The sequence below is a fragment of the Trachinotus anak genome, unplaced genomic scaffold (genome assembly GCF_046630095.1).
Source record: "Trachinotus anak isolate AG129_WGS33_773 ecotype Australia unplaced genomic scaffold, CSIRO_AGI_Tana_v1 ptg000001l, whole genome shotgun sequence".
In the NCBI taxonomy this organism is placed as follows: Eukaryota; Metazoa; Chordata; class Actinopteri; order Carangiformes; family Carangidae; genus Trachinotus; species Trachinotus anak.
Window position 1 is genome coordinate 7,872,107 of NW_027273852.1, and position 15,634 is coordinate 7,887,740.

Consider the following 15,634-nt stretch of genomic DNA (forward strand, 5'->3'; position numbering starts at 1 on the left):
CACAATCAGAGTCAGCAGTTTTAATGTGAGCTCTGTTTTTCCCCTTTCATCCACTAGTCAGAGAGCCTGCTGTGGCTAATTGGTAGTGCAGGCCCCAGGATGAGGGGCAATTAGAAAAGGCCAGTACTGCTGCATCACCTTTGGTTAATTACAACTGATGAGAACAATCCACATAAAGAGCTTTCAGGTGGATGACAAGGGCATCCCACATCACGGCTTTAAGTGGAGCAGATAGAGCTCATTCACTCACCCACAGCTCCTTTCGACTTATGAAGCACAGTTTTGGCAATATTAACAATTTGATTTCTAACATCCTCTCAAACAGTGCTGCTGAAGGTAGTTCAGAAGCCGACCACTTGTCAGGACTTTGGGGCTCCCTGTGTCAGTGGCTCCCTCTTGACTCCCCTGTGAGGTCCAGGTGTCAGCTATGCTTCATTAGGGTTAGCTGCAAGAACAGGCCACCCCTTGCTCCAGGTCAGGGGTCATCTTGTGTGGACACACTACATGATCTTAGCCCCCTTACCTGCCTTGTCATCCAGCAGCTGTTGTGGTTATTGCTCTATCCTCAAACAGCCCTTAAGGTCAAAAGGCCAAGCCCATAGCACTGTCATTAGCTGCAACACATGGGAAACCTGAAAATGGCACTCACATGAGCTTACACACACACACACACACACACACACACACACACACACACACACACACACACACACACACACACACACACACACACACACACACACACACACACACTCTGTATTAGATATCACATAGCTTCTCTTATCTTGGTTATACTTTAGAAACTCAGCAACATACCTAATCATGATTTCATTGTGTTTAAGGGTTGTTTGGAGTTGTTTCACTTGGTTCAGTTGGTTTTTGTGTTTGTTTTTGGTTTTTTGTTCCAGTCTTTTCCTTCATGAGACCACAATAACTTTTGAACTCTGTGTATTTTTTTCAGTTTGTCAATCTACCTTTTCTCTGAAAAATGGGTTGTTGTTGTTTTTGTTGGTTGAAAGTAAAAAATGAGGTGGTTAAGACCTTTGATCAAATGAAAAATGAGAAACTTGATTTCATCCAAAAATGAATCCAGTTATAGCCATAAGCAGCAATACGCTGACTTTAACTGCACGAAGGAGAAAATGAGAAACGCCCACTAACCTCAAAAGTACACCACAAGCTATTTGTCTGAGGTTTAGTCAATGCAGTATTGACAAGTTTCCAGTTCAACTCCCAAAAACTGAAAGGTTAATAAATTGGGCAGTTTTTGGATGATCAGCAGCTTTTCGCAGCTTGAAGTAAATACCCACCCAGTTATTGCTTCACCTGACGAAGTCGATCACATGCTGACTGGTTTACGAGACAAAGGAGCAGTCAGACATTTGGGGGTTAAGCTCACAATCTTTCATCCACTTCAAGCCACCACCAACACAGACTAAGAAGCATGGAGAAACTGCTAGCATAGCAGTTCATAACTCTGTCTTTAATATGAACAAAACCCACTCTTAATAGTAACTGCCTTGCTAACTAACACAACATACAGTACCATATAAAGAAGGCCCAGTCAGAGATGTTGAATATAATCAACTATTTATGTCCCAGACTAGAAAAAGTTACTAATCTTTTCATCAGTTTTTGGACTGATGACAGAGTAGGACAAGATCTTGTGGTTATTGGAGTAATTGTAATCATTGCAACATGGGTCTAGCTGACTGTATCCACAAATGTCATCCAATTTTTAGCACACAAAGTGTGCCAAACTTGTTTGTGCTCAACAGCTAGGGACCTGATATGTCTTCATGCAAAAATATAATCAAAGTGATAACTGCAGGGCCTAGTTACAAGGAAAATGCTGGAAAAAAAATATTAAACCTCTTTTGGAATTGATACAGGCATGAAAGCTCTGCTTAGTGTAGATGGATAGATGGTGTGAACTTTGGGCTGTGATGCACAAAGCCGACCTCAATGAGCTAGTCTGGTGAGAGAGAACATGCTATGGAAATAATCTGACACTGCTGACACACACCTAAATAAAAGTGTTCTGTATATGTAATTCAGCCATTTTCATGCCACTATGAATCTGATGAAGCAGTCACTTTATATGCACGTAATATGAATGAGAGTATGGAATAAAACAAGTATGTGTAATAAAAAGTTCCAACCAGCACTGTCAAGTTTTGGATTGCTATCCACCGGCATTGTTAGCCTGCTGTTTTGCTGGTGCTAAGCACAACTGGTGAGAGACACATTGCAAATTCAGTGAGCAACAGTCAGACATAGACACCCAATAGTGGCCCAACATCCCTGGCACTCAGACTAAAGTCATACAAATAAAGTCCCTTCTGGCCAGTTAGTTCCTGATCAGCTATGGTTTGACATTCAGCCTCTCTGTGTTGCGCTCTGCAAAGCCCCAGAACCTGTTTCAGCTGAGCTGCCTCAAGTCAAAAGAAATGTCCATTTAGTTTTCAGTTCAGTTAGTTCTTGGATCAGCGCTTCAGCAGCTATTGAGACATTCTAACCAATGAAAAACATGAAATTTCTCAGCATCTCTTTTTTGAACCCCTTGTGCTCTCTGTAGTTTAGATCTGGATAGACTATTGGCCCAGGTGTCAAAACACTATCTATCTTAGGTCACTGTTTCAAAGCCAGACCAAGCCACCAGAGAGCATGCCACTGAGCAGAGGACAAGGTGTGGGACTGTTTACTCACATGGATCTACTCCATTTGACTGTCAGATATGACTAAGGGGTATTACCGCTTATGTTACACCACTGACATCATTGTCAGTCAGACTGACACAGTGAATTCGCCCATTGCTTTCTCCAGCATGCTGCCACCTCCACAGGACCAGTCTGAAATCTTGAAAGGAATTTTCATTTCTTTGACATTAGAGTGAGTGCAGAGCAACTTTATATAGGTAGAATGGATTGTGGACTTTAAAGAACCAGGAAATTTGGTCAGCAAGTGTGCGAATTTATGTGTTATCTCTGTGTTAGTGGTCCTATTTCAGGGCAATCCCAGTATCCCGTGAGAAAGGTAAACACAGACTTGAATGTGCCTGCACAAGGAGCAGAGCTCAGTCACCACGGAGGGATGTGTTTGAAATGTATCCCACAGCCTGAGTAGAGCAGAGATGCGAGCCCACCTGATGTTAGGGTTTCAGCATGCAGCCCCACACACACCACTACTGCATTTTAATGTTCAAGAGCCAACTATCGCTTCAATCTCAGCTTTGCCTCAATATATTGTCAATGTAAAAATGAAACAATAGAAGTTCACTTAAGGATTTGAATGGGGTTTAAAACACTTTGATGTAGTTTTAATAAGGATAATAGTAAGTGAAATGACTGTTGATTAAATGAATGGTAGAGAGTGTTTGGCAGGCATGTAAATCTGTCTGTGTAGCTTCCTGCCAGCTTAACTTCTTCTGAGCGAGAAAGGAGAACAGCGTGTTAAGAGAATAAACAGTGAGGTTAAGAAATAAGGAAAGCTAATTATTATTTTTGACCTCTTCCAATGAGATGTCCTTGTATCCAAAATACATCTACAAACAGACAGAATTCAGTGTAACGGCTTGCCCTGGTCTGTAGGTCATGTACTGTATTCTGCATTTACAAAACAAGGTTAGCGAGTTGTGCAGCAAATCCAACAGCAAAATTGCAAACATCATGCATAAGTCATGAAGCAATAACACTTGGACCGCAAACACAAATGCATGCTGTACATGCACTTTAACGTTTTGCTGTGGCAGCATTGGATTTGAGTATTAGTCATGTGTATAGTCCTGCGTCTTTACAGTAGATTCCAGCTCATGTGGCATTAGCCTCCTTCAAGGTTACTCGAGCCCTGCAGAAGTTAGCTTGTGCCTTAGTATAAGCCTAGCAGCAAGAGCCATCTAATTAGAAGAACATGCTACATGCTGGCTAATCCTTGATAGATGCAGCATCAAAGGCTGCCAGGACTGTCCCTGATTATCAGTGGTTACCAAAAGTATATTTGAATTGAGTGAAATGATGGCATAATTTCTAAAGACTTTACATTATTTATATTTCATTTCAAATGACTGAGCCTACGCCATATGGATGCCCGCCTAGTCCTCTTTCTTTTTTTTCATTTCAAGCAAATAATCTTCGCCCTGAGGATATTCTTCCCAGATGAAATTTGATATGAATGTCTGATGCTTCAATGCTGGAGTCGTGGTTCATTTCTGAAGAGGAATATATTCACTTTGGTTCTGTGTGTGTGTGTGTGTCTGTCCCTGCTTATTTGTATGAGTTTGTTAGTGGACACATCCTCACAAACTGAGCTATTAAAAGCACACGTTGTTGGTTTCTCTGTTGGGTTGCCCTAACTGCATATGACAGCTGACATAACTGGAGGTTTGCGTGCCTGCTTCTCAATGCCTGCATTTGCATGTGCGTGTCTCTGCAGGGGTGTTGTGGAACCTGTCGTCATGTGACGCCGTCAAGATGACAATCATTCGGGACGCCTTAACAACTCTGACCAACACTGTGATCATCCCTCACTCCGGATGGAGCAGCTCCACCTTCGATGACGACCACAAGCTGAAGTTTCACTCCTCCCTGGTGCTGAGGAACACCACAGGCTGTCTGAGGTAAACCACCTGATGAACACACTTGGTACTAGCACCCCACTGTGGACATCTGATGCTGTTACATCTAATATTCACTCATACTGTAGCTGCTCTGTAAATCGCTATGTTAATGTTGTCTTTGAGGAAAATATAATACTGGAGTGACCCAGCAGTCATTTTTAGAGACCAATTGAAAGTCCTATTCACATGGCTAACAGCATCAGAATGGTGTGCAATTTGTCATAAGTAGTGGCTTTAATATCCAGAATTACATTTTTGGTAATTGACTGTTTTAGTCAAATAGCTAGAATTTTGACCCGTCTTATCTCTGTTTCAAAGCTGTAATTTCACATATTATTACAGTCAAAGATGATATGAGATCATCTTTGACGTCAAAGATGAATAATCCCAGCTTCTCTCTTGAGGGATCTTCCTTTGAAGACATTGTGCTTCATGTAGAGCTCAGCCTTTAATTGGTGACAGCCTGTTGAACTCTGTGTGTGTGCATCTGTGTGTGTGTGTACCTCTTTGCACACATTTATGCATAGGTATGTGTGTGTGTGTGTGTGTGTGTGTGTGTGTGTGTGTGTGTGTGTGTGTGTGTGTGTGTGTGTGCAAGCTTAGTTCCGTATTTACTCAGCAAAGTGCTATAATGACTTGAGCCAGACCACACACACACTTCATACATTATTGATGGTGTATGGGGAATGGCAGAACTAACATTACACATTCAAGTGGGACACACACAAACACACCCACACACACACAGCTGTCATTTTGTGTGTTTACATATGCTCATTTGTTTGTGGAGCAAAGGCCTAATATGTGTGTTTGTACGCACGCGTGTGTGTGTTCTTTTTAAAAGGAACCTGAGTTCAGCTGGCGAGGAGGCCAGGAAACAGATGCGCATTTGTGAGGGTCTGGTTGACTCACTACTCTACGTCATCAAAGCCTGTGTAAACACCTCTGACTTCGACAGCAAGGTACGCACTAAGACACCCACACATACACACACACACAGATACACACACTTAACCAAGAGGAAAACATGTTGCCACATGATATGAGGCTCTGGGGGAAAATCCTACTTACACTGACTAAATCATTTCATTACCTGTGTCTAAATGACCCTCACGGTAGCAGCCGACAGCGACTGTTTCATGTGCTTTGTCACCTAAAGCACAACCTGACCTGTTATACAGCATATGAACCTTTTTTTCTATACTAGCAGTAAAAAAAACGAAATCAAATCTTTCAGTCATGCATCTGTGCACTGTGAAAGACATAAGAAGTCAAGTGGCTCATCTGTACTGCAGAGATCATCTCCCGTGGGAACTGGGCCCATTCATTTTGTCAAACATATATGCTCATTGACATTCTGTGGGAGAAAGCCTGTACAGAGCTCAAACAGCATGGAATTAAATCCATTTGCTCTGGTGCAGATATTCTTTCTAACTAGAGACCCTTGGGTTCCATATCTAATTGATTTGTAACGCAGCAAATAGTGGGGCTGTGTACCACACGTTGGCTGTAGATGCTGTAGTGTGCTGCACAGAGTTTATTGTATTGTAACCTTTGTCATGGTGATTTAGAAACCTGATGCTATAACTACCCATCCAAACCTCTGTCTTCTTCTGCCTGCCCTCAGATTGTGGAGAACTGTATTTGCACTCTAAGGAATCTGTCATATCGTCTGGAACTGGAGATGCCACCATCCCGACTGATTGGGGGGCAGGAGCTGGACGGCTTACTGGGCAGTGAGTCACCCAGTAAAGAGGTGGATTCCAGCTGCTGGGGCAGGAAGAAAAAGAAGAAAAAAAAGAGTGCACAGGAAGACACAGTGAGTGTGGTGCTTTTTAATAGAGGCTCAGAGCCATTTTCAATTTTTAAAAAAGTTTGTATTATATTTATTTTACAAACATGTCAAAGTCAATGGAACTTTGTGGATTTGTTCTGTAATCATAAAGACATTTTGTCAAGCAGTATGGACCAAACACAGACTATTTGTAATACATCGTATTTAGTCACATCTTTAAAATTTCCAAAAAAGTCCAGGCTGTGCGCAGACTGACTGAACACTTTGGTTGTTTGTTCAGTGGGACGGTGTGGGACCCATCCCCGGCTTCTCCAAGTCTCCCAAGGGGGCAGAGATGTTATGGCACCCTGCGGTGGTTAAGCCTTACTTGACGCTGCTGGCTGAGAGCTCAAATCCAGCTACTCTGGAGGGCGCGGCTGGGTCCCTTCAGAACTTGTCTGCTGGCAACTGGAAGGTACAGTACCAATGTTTGTGTATTTGTGCACACACAAACAAATACACACTTTCTCTTCTGATTTTATATACGCTGTTAAAAGTGATATGCTAGGAGCTAAAGCATTTATTCAGCTGTTTTAACAGGATTTAACAGCTCACCTCCTTGTGTCAGTCAAAGGGGGATGTCTGTTTCACACTTGGAATCACACTTGTTAAAAATGTGCCCCTCCAGACCATCCATTTTCCTGTGTGACATCTCAACCCTTTTAAATTTTTAATGCCTTTTTGTGTGTGTGTGTGTGTGTGTGTGTGTGTGTGTGTGTGTTTGTGTGTACAGTTTGCAGCATACATTCGTGCAGCAGTGCGTAAGGAGAAAGGACTGCCCATCCTGGTGGAGCTGCTGCGGATGGATAACGACAGGGTGGTGTGTTCAGTCGCCACCGCTCTGAGAAACATGGCACTGGATGTCAGGAACAAGGAACTTATAGGTCAGGAGTCCCACTGTCACACAACTAACTTTTCAGACAGGAATGGGTTCAGCTGGGCTGTATAAAACTATGAGCTAACATCTTTATAAACCAACAACATTCTTACACTGTCCTTACCTTTTTGTTAAATGATGTAGCTCCTGCTCATGTTGCATACACAAATACAATGTAAAACATTCACATGTTGAATTGATTGCATTACAAATACAGGATAAATGATCTAACTGCAAAATAAGGAAGTATTCAGAATTTAAAAAGGGAAATTGTTGTAATACCCAACAGACAATGTAGCACATACAGTATTGTGGAGATTTGACAGTATATTGAGACGTATAGTCAACACATCACTTTCATGTTTTATATAATATGCCTACTGACAACATGAATATTGTTAAACAGGGTATTTAAAATCAGTTTTTAAAATCAAATGCAGAAACAGGCTCTGAAGCCGTTTTAACTGCTGGTTTTTATTTATTTTTTTATTTTTTCACTCCACTCTATTTTGTCCCATTAAGACCTTCTCATTTAATGAAGTTTTTATGTGCTCTCTCTGTGTGGAATTAATGAGGAGTTACACTTCCACCAATGCAGGGATGATGCCTGTATGCAAGGGAGGGGGCAGAAGCTGCAGTGTTGGTTTAAGGTGCTTTTGGTTGTATGTCTGTGGGGGGGAGTTTGTGCTGACTGTATTCAGGTCCTTTCGCTGTGCTGCTCTGCTGAAGGAGAGATTGGAGAAAGAATCACTTTTTAACACCAGGATGCACACACATCAACAACCTTTCAAAGATAATGCAGTGCCATTTAGGAAAACTGCCTACCTCACACAGTTTCAAGCAAAATGAATATATCATTCACAATACAGAAAGTACATAATGTAGCTGGGGTCACTGTGGCTGACATCCGCTTAAACATGATGTGACGTAAAAAAAAAAAAAAATGCCATGAAATGTCTATGTTTGGCAAGTTCCTCCTCTTCTCTCTGTGCATAAACGTCTACCCACAAACGTGCTGTACAGTATGTCAAAACATATTAGATGCATGTTTCACTCTCCCTCCTCCCCCTCAGGCAAGTATGCGATGAGGGACCTGGTCAACCGTCTCCCCGGGGGAAACACCACCCTGCTGTCAGACGAGACCGTGGCAGCCATCTGTTGCACCCTGCACGAGGTCACCAGCAAAAACATGGAGAACGCCAAGGCCTTGGCCGACACGGGCGGCATCGAGAAGCTGGTCAACATCACCAAGGGCAGAGGAGACAGGTGTGCTACAGCAGCACATATTTATCCAAAGGCTTCTTGTGAGGGTGCAGAGTACACACTGATACAAACCTGACCTCTCTGCACGTGCACGTGCTTCAGATGCTCAGACAAACAGTTATCAGCCATATGTGGTTGGTGGCTGGGCTGTACAGACTGTCCTGGACATTGGACAGTGGGCCATTCACACAAACACTCTCTCACACACACACACACACACACACACACAAGCACACACACATTCAAATGCTTGAAGAAGGAGAAGCCATAACCACAGGGAAGGTGGTTTTGTATGCATTGAGGTTGTATGTCCCTGTGGAAAGATGGAGCAGCTATTTCTAGCCTGTTATATATTCAGTAATGTTCCAGGTTAAAACACACTGAGGACACCCTCTTCCATCAATCATACTGCCCTTCAATATTTACTGTGTAATTTTTTATCAACTTAAAGAGAACTCAAAAAGATATGTTTGTTTTGTCTGTTTTCCAGGTACTCTATGAAGGTGGTGAAGGCAGCTGCTCAGGTGCTGAACACACTGTGGCAGTACAGGGATCTACGCACCATCTATAAAAAAGTAAGGACATTGGGATTAAGCAGTCACCAGTCTAATGCTGCCTGTGCACAATCAATAAATGATATGTTTTAATACAAGAATAGCCACTTAAACTGTCAGATAGACTGTATTTTTTACATTAATGATATCGTTACATGTGTAATTGAAAAGAAAGACATGTCTTATAAATACTAAAGATTGCTATTTCTGCCTTTTAACAATATGGACTTATTGTGACCCACAAAGCACAAGAATTTGTCATATATTCCCTCTGTGACTAAAGAAAGGGCATATTTAAATATACCACTGGTATGTTTTACAACAACCACCACTGTTCTTCTTGTTCAAATCACTTCATTTTTTTTTCACTGTGCTTCCCTGACAGGATGGATGGAACCAAAACCATTTCCTCACTCCAGTGTCAACACTTGAAAGGGACAGGTTCAAGTCCCAGCCCACCCTCCCCACCAGCGCCATTCAAATGTCGCCAGTCAACCACCCCGGTAGGTTGTCCTAGCCACAAGCCGAGCCAGATGAAAATAGACACCACCAGTGAAACAGGAAAACCTCTGGAATTTATTGTTGAAATGTGTTTTTCTCTTCACAGCTGCCAGTGCCACGTCGTCTCCTGCAATGCTGGGCATCAAAGAGCATAGAGACACTATCAAAGATTATCAGAGAGCACAGTCAACTATGCAATTTTATAATTACCAAGGGGACAACAGTATTCATAAAAATCAGTATACAGGTACACAAACAGTACTCTTTCAAATCTTATTCAAACTATATCCACTCTGCACCAGACTGTAATCATAAGCTACCCTCTGGTCCTCTCTGTGCAGGGTATTATCTATTTTATCCCTTATAACACTCCAATCAGATTCCATGGCCAGTCTCCTCTCCCTGCCAAGACAGCCCACTCTTATCATCTCCACCAAAAGCCTGCCAGCCCAGAGACAGTCAGTTTAATTCACAGCATTTCAGAGCTGTTTTTGTACTGGAGATGTTCAGGAACAGCAGTAACATGGACCGACCAGCCAGTGGTCAACACACGCTACAATGGTGCCATTGTTAGCCGGCCCAAGTTGCAGCTTGCAACTTGAGTGGGCACCCAGACATACTACAGCCAGACGAGAGCTCTCGCCAGCCTGGTTGGCGGGAACAGGGGGAGGGCAGAGTAAACAAAATGATCTGCAGCCTCAACAGTCCATGTATTACATAGCAAAGTGGAAATTGAGTTGCAGCATTCCAGTTTGGATATAGTGCCAAAGAAAATACCCATCCCATGGGCTATGTAAACAACAGAACAGCAGTGGCCAACTCTATTATTTTGGTGTTATTTCTCTCCCAGCTCAGCATAGCACTTTCTGATCCTGCCCTATCTAAATACAGACATTTGCCCTCTGGGGATGTGCAGACTTATTCACTGATATGAAATGAAGTGTGCTCGCATTAAGTCCCACTGTTTAATGTACAGCAATGCGTTTTCTATTGTTACTCTTTTCCAGGCTCTGGAAAGCCACCTTCATATTACTATTCATCACCCACAAGAGAGGAGCCCAGAAGAACACAGGTGAATATTAATTATTCTAAATAAATGCTCTGAATATTTATCTGCTGCCGGTATGTCTGCTCTTACTCTACCCTGCTGAGGTAGCCATGCAGGTGGGGAATTAACTCTTATCTATGTTAGTTATACAATTACTCTCATGCATACAGTATTATTTAATTATGAAATGAGTTTAATTATACTGTAGTGGCACACAAGTGACACACAACAACAGAATAGCATCGCGTTAACCATACAACAGTAACACAATCAGGACATGTAACATAAGGTAATACAAAGTTCACTGAGTGATGTGTGTAACTTTTAATTAGTATCATGTAGTCAGGACTACCTTACTTCATCCAGCTGTTGGTCCAGTATTTCAAGTCAGAAACTATTCTGTTGGAATATCTAAATAGTGGTGGAAGTTTAAATGTGTCAAAACCCAGGGGAAAAATCAACCTAATTTCTAGTAAAGTGGCATCAACCTTTGCCACAAACTGCAGCTGATGATAATGTTTATTATCAACTGATTTGGTGATCATTTCATTCATCACTGAGTTCATAAAAATGTCAGAAAATGGAGAAAAATGCTCATCTCAAACTCTCATACACCCAGCTGATGTCCTCAGATTGCACATTTTGTCAGATCGACAGTCCAAAGCTCAAAGGCATTAAATTTGCAGTGACATAAAATCGAGAAAAGCTGTTAAATCTCACATTTAAAAAGCTGGAACTAGATCATGTTTGGCATTTTTGCTTGATAAATAACCTAATAAGAAAAACTGATTATAAAATTTGCAGATAAATTTTGTGTTGATTAATCAGTCGATTAATCAGCTAATCATTTGAGGCTGTCTTGCCTTCCTTGTTGAGACTAAGAAAACAAACTGTAGGTGTGATCCCATCCTTGAAAATCAATGTTTTCTTCCAGGAAATGTTTGATAGTATTGGTACAAGGCCCTTGTTTGAGATCCTTCTACCGCACTGTATAAACCTGGCAAGGACGACCAGCTCTTCCACCCCACTTCACTAATACAAAGAGACTGACACGTATTCTACTGCGGATAAATGGCGATGCTGGGAATGACCCAGCACATCAGCTATTGTCTGAGCTAGAGTGGATGTGACTGCTGGGATTGGGATAGTCTGGGTGCATCTCAGGCACCTGTCACTGTGGGACACGTCCATGTGTGCCCATTCAGATAACGGGCACAGTGAAATGGAGGCAGGAGGGAGAAGATGAGGAGGAGACAAAGAGAGAGTTCTCCTGTGTACTTCATCCCATCACATTTAGATTTGCAAATGTGTGAAGGCAGTCATTACCCCATTTATTTCAGACAAACAGAATTCCATCTATCTTCTGGATTTCTACCATTTACCTTCAAGCTGTTTTCTGTTGCATTAGCAGCCAGAGACTTGTGGACAAGAAGGTGATTGATTAGCTTACTGACTAAAAAATCTCCAGGCAGACAAAAGTGAATTATGCTGCAACAGCTCAGGTATCAGTGTATGTTGTGACATTTTATTACTATCGCATAGAATATTGGTTTGTGGTATTTGTTAAATTCTACTTGTCAGTAGTGGAAGAAGTATCACAACACTTTACATAAAGGAATGGTCCCACATTTTGGGAAATACCCTTACTTGCTTTTTTTTTTTGATGAGAGTTAGATAAGTCGGTGGATATAAAGAAGGTACTGCACCTAACCAGAAAGTAGCCTGGTACATGACCTCACATAAAATCACAGACTTATGATATTTTTTTCACGATGGTTATTGTACAGATTAATCAAATAAGATGTAATGTGTTAACTAGTGAGTTTTGAGGTGCTGGTAGGCATTTTGTTACCTTTGGACAGAACCCAGCTAGCTGTATCCTCCTGTTAGGAATGATGATGCTAAGCTAAGCTAACTGCCTGCAGGCTGTCGCTTCATATTTAGAAGACAGACATGAGTGGCATCAATCTTTTCCTCTAAGTCTCAGCAAAGAAGTGAATAAACATTTTTTCCCAAAATGTATAACAGTTCCTTTTAAGGGTAAAAGTACATTTACAATTACATTATTACTAATTACTAAATTTACTACCAAAAGAAAGAGTACTTGTGTTATATTATTATAATCTAACTTCAATGACGACTATACTGCATTTCCTGTGACTGCTTCACAATAAAAGCCACCCGCTGTTTCACCAGTTGAAGGCTTCTAATACAAAGCAGCAGCAGCAGCAGCAGCAGTGGAAAGTGTTTAGTTTATAATAGCAAAAACTTGATACAGTAGATTACACACAGTAGACTGTAGTACATGACATGAATCATTTCCTGTAAATGACCCGTGCATATACAGACAATTAAAATATAAAGAGGTCATTACAGAAAGTAAATAATTTCCTAAAAATTCCAATCATAAATGGTATCAAAAGAGGGTCTGATTTCATCTTGTTCTTCACTATAATGGTGCGTCTACACAGATTGTGTTTCAGCCACAGTTATCTCACAAAGCATCTGATGAGACAAATAAGCTCCCATTTTAATCAATCAAGCTGTCTGCACAGGCCGCGTAATGGCTCAGGTTTTACTCACGCTACACACATGTAAATGTGACCTCAAGCATATATTTACACTTCAAGTTCATTTACCTGAGTTTTACACAAGTAACAGCAGTGACTGTGTGTTGGGTTCTGACCACTTCACATAACACATAGCTACAGTACTTGAGTGAATGTTGTCAGTTACTTGCCACTGCTGCTTTTTGACCCTATTCTTAATGAAACCTGCTCAACATAGTCTACCTGCCTCTGTTTCCTTGCAGCCACTGTATTACACAGAGGAGCCGGGGAGGAGGAACTACGATACATACAGAATGTACCTGCAGCATCCCCACGGCTATGACGACCCATATTTGGAAGAGGTCATCACCTACCCGCCCACAGTCGACTACAGCTCCCAGCCTCATGGACTGAAATCCACCACCAACTATGTGGACTTTTATGCTAGCACACGGAGGCCTTCCTACAGGGCAGAGCAGTATCCCGGCTCTCCCGACTCCTGGGTATAGGTCAACAGAAGCTCCTGTGTTGAGATCAAGAACCTCGTTCGTCCCTGATTCGTATATCAGGGCGCGAGGAGGGGCGTCTTCACCCTGCAGCAAAGGCGAAGAGCCGGTAGCACACAAGAACCGATGAACTTTGTCATGAACTTGGCTTTATAAGTGTGTTTGTTTTAAAGTGAATGTGTGTGTATGGGGTTGGGGGGGAGTTCAACTGAGTGATGGCAGATGGAAACATGGAATGTGTGCCAAAGAAGGAAATCAAGGAATGTTTTTTTTAAATTTATTTTTTATTTAGTAGAGGAAGATGGAATCATGCTGGGGGATATGTTGAGGGACGAAACTGGACAGTACCGTGAGGAGACATGCGTTCTGCTCTGTCTAGATGTTAGTTTTATTTTCTTGATGAAACTCTTAGCTGTGATAGCATGATGAAAGGTGTGAGTCATGTGAGCAAGGGTCTGCGGTAAGAGTCAAGATGGGAAATATGTATGTGCTAAAGCCAAAATGGATCATGAACTCATATCTGTAAAATTTAAAACAAAAAAAAGAAATAGTAAACTAAGATGTTAGATTGTACAGAGGAATCAAATTGTATCTGTACTTAATGTTGAAGCTGTGTAATGCCATGGAGTCTTGTACATTTCTTTCATTTTATTGTAAATACGGAGGAAAAAAAACGTTACCTGGTTTACATTCATCAGCACTGGTTAAAAAAGAAACTTGTGCCATGTTAAATCTCTATAGATATATAAATATATGAAGAAATATGTGGACAAAGATGGCGTCATAACACAAACATGTTAAAATAATAAAAGGTCCATTTTGTTTTTTAAACATTGTGTAGTTTCATCTTTTCTCAGGTACAGTGAAAACTCTCTTTCGAACAGTATTTTCCTCTTATTCTGCTCTTACGGGGCAAACGTTTCATCAGATTGTATTTACACAGAAATGCGTGGAGGGAGGCCAGCTACGAACCAGGAGACCTGTGTTTCATAAACGCCGCTGCAGCAGAATATTGAATCCCTACCATCAGTGATCAGAGCCTGACGCTGTGCTTTCACCTGGACAAACAAAATCCTTCCCCATCCTCCTCCATCCCCACCACCCCACCTACCCGGGGAGAATTCACACCGTTCCTTGCTAAAAAAAAATTAAATTAAATTGTTTCAGTACTAAAACTAACTGGTGAAGAGGAGGAAACAAGTTATGATAGCAGCTCTAGAGATTCCTGGTAAGGAGCAAAGGTAGGCGTTATATATGATGAGCTGTGCCTTTATTACACCAGGCTTCTTCCCCTCTCTGTGCAATATGTGCAGTTTTTCTATACTAGATTACCACCTGGCCCCAGGTTGCACTGTGAACATTACATTAAACACATTCATTTAGTAACATTTAAAACATCTTTACCAAACTGAACTTAATTTTTTTTTTTTCAAAATATTCCAAAAAATCGGGTAATAAATTCAGGCCGTAAGGCCCTGGTTATGTCAGCTGATATGTACTTTCAGTGCTGAATATTTCCAAACAGATTTTCAGTTACATTAGCACAAGCCAGTCGACAAACCCTGGTGCTCTGGAGAAACAGCTGCTGATGAGCATTACTGCTCTCTGCAGTTGATAGATGACTTGTTTGTTTTGTGTTTATTATGCATATCGTGACATCATTAAACACTAGGCACAGCTCCACCAAACTTCACCCTTAAACGGGGCCTATTTATCAGCCAGAATAACTCGATACATCTCTGAAGTCTGCATGGCCCTTGAACCACTACGTCCCATAACATACTCATACTGCTGGAGTTAGTGTTGGCCCTGTTTCAGTGAAGACATTTTGTCACATCGCAGCAGCAAACAGCACAGTTGTGAATAATAAAATGAATTCAATTGAAC

General features: G+C 41.5%; 1 protein-coding gene across 6 annotated transcripts in view; it reads left to right on the plus strand.

The window, feature by feature from the left end:
• The window catches only part of pkp4 (plakophilin 4), a 76,278-nt gene extending 61,700 nt beyond the window's left edge, over positions 1 to 14,578 (plus strand). For all 6 annotated transcript variants that reach the window (XM_071471652.1, XM_071471822.1, XM_071471739.1 and 3 more), the window contains 11 exons: positions 4,432 to 4,615; positions 5,460 to 5,577; positions 6,243 to 6,434; positions 6,691 to 6,864; positions 7,183 to 7,333; positions 8,400 to 8,592; positions 9,080 to 9,164; positions 9,529 to 9,646; positions 9,751 to 9,891; positions 10,652 to 10,716; positions 13,505 to 14,578. In XM_071471652.1, the coding sequence (XP_071327753.1) occupies positions 4,432 to 4,615; positions 5,460 to 5,577; positions 6,243 to 6,434; positions 6,691 to 6,864; positions 7,183 to 7,333; positions 8,400 to 8,592; positions 9,080 to 9,164; positions 9,529 to 9,646; positions 9,751 to 9,891; positions 10,652 to 10,716; positions 13,505 to 13,750 (1,667 nt within the window). In that variant the 3' untranslated portion in view covers positions 13,751 to 14,578. The remainder of the gene's footprint in view (positions 1 to 4,431; positions 4,616 to 5,459; positions 5,578 to 6,242; positions 6,435 to 6,690; positions 6,865 to 7,182; positions 7,334 to 8,399; positions 8,593 to 9,079; positions 9,165 to 9,528; positions 9,647 to 9,750; positions 9,892 to 10,651; positions 10,717 to 13,504) is intronic.
• Positions 14,579 to 15,634: the final 1,056 nt, after the last annotated feature.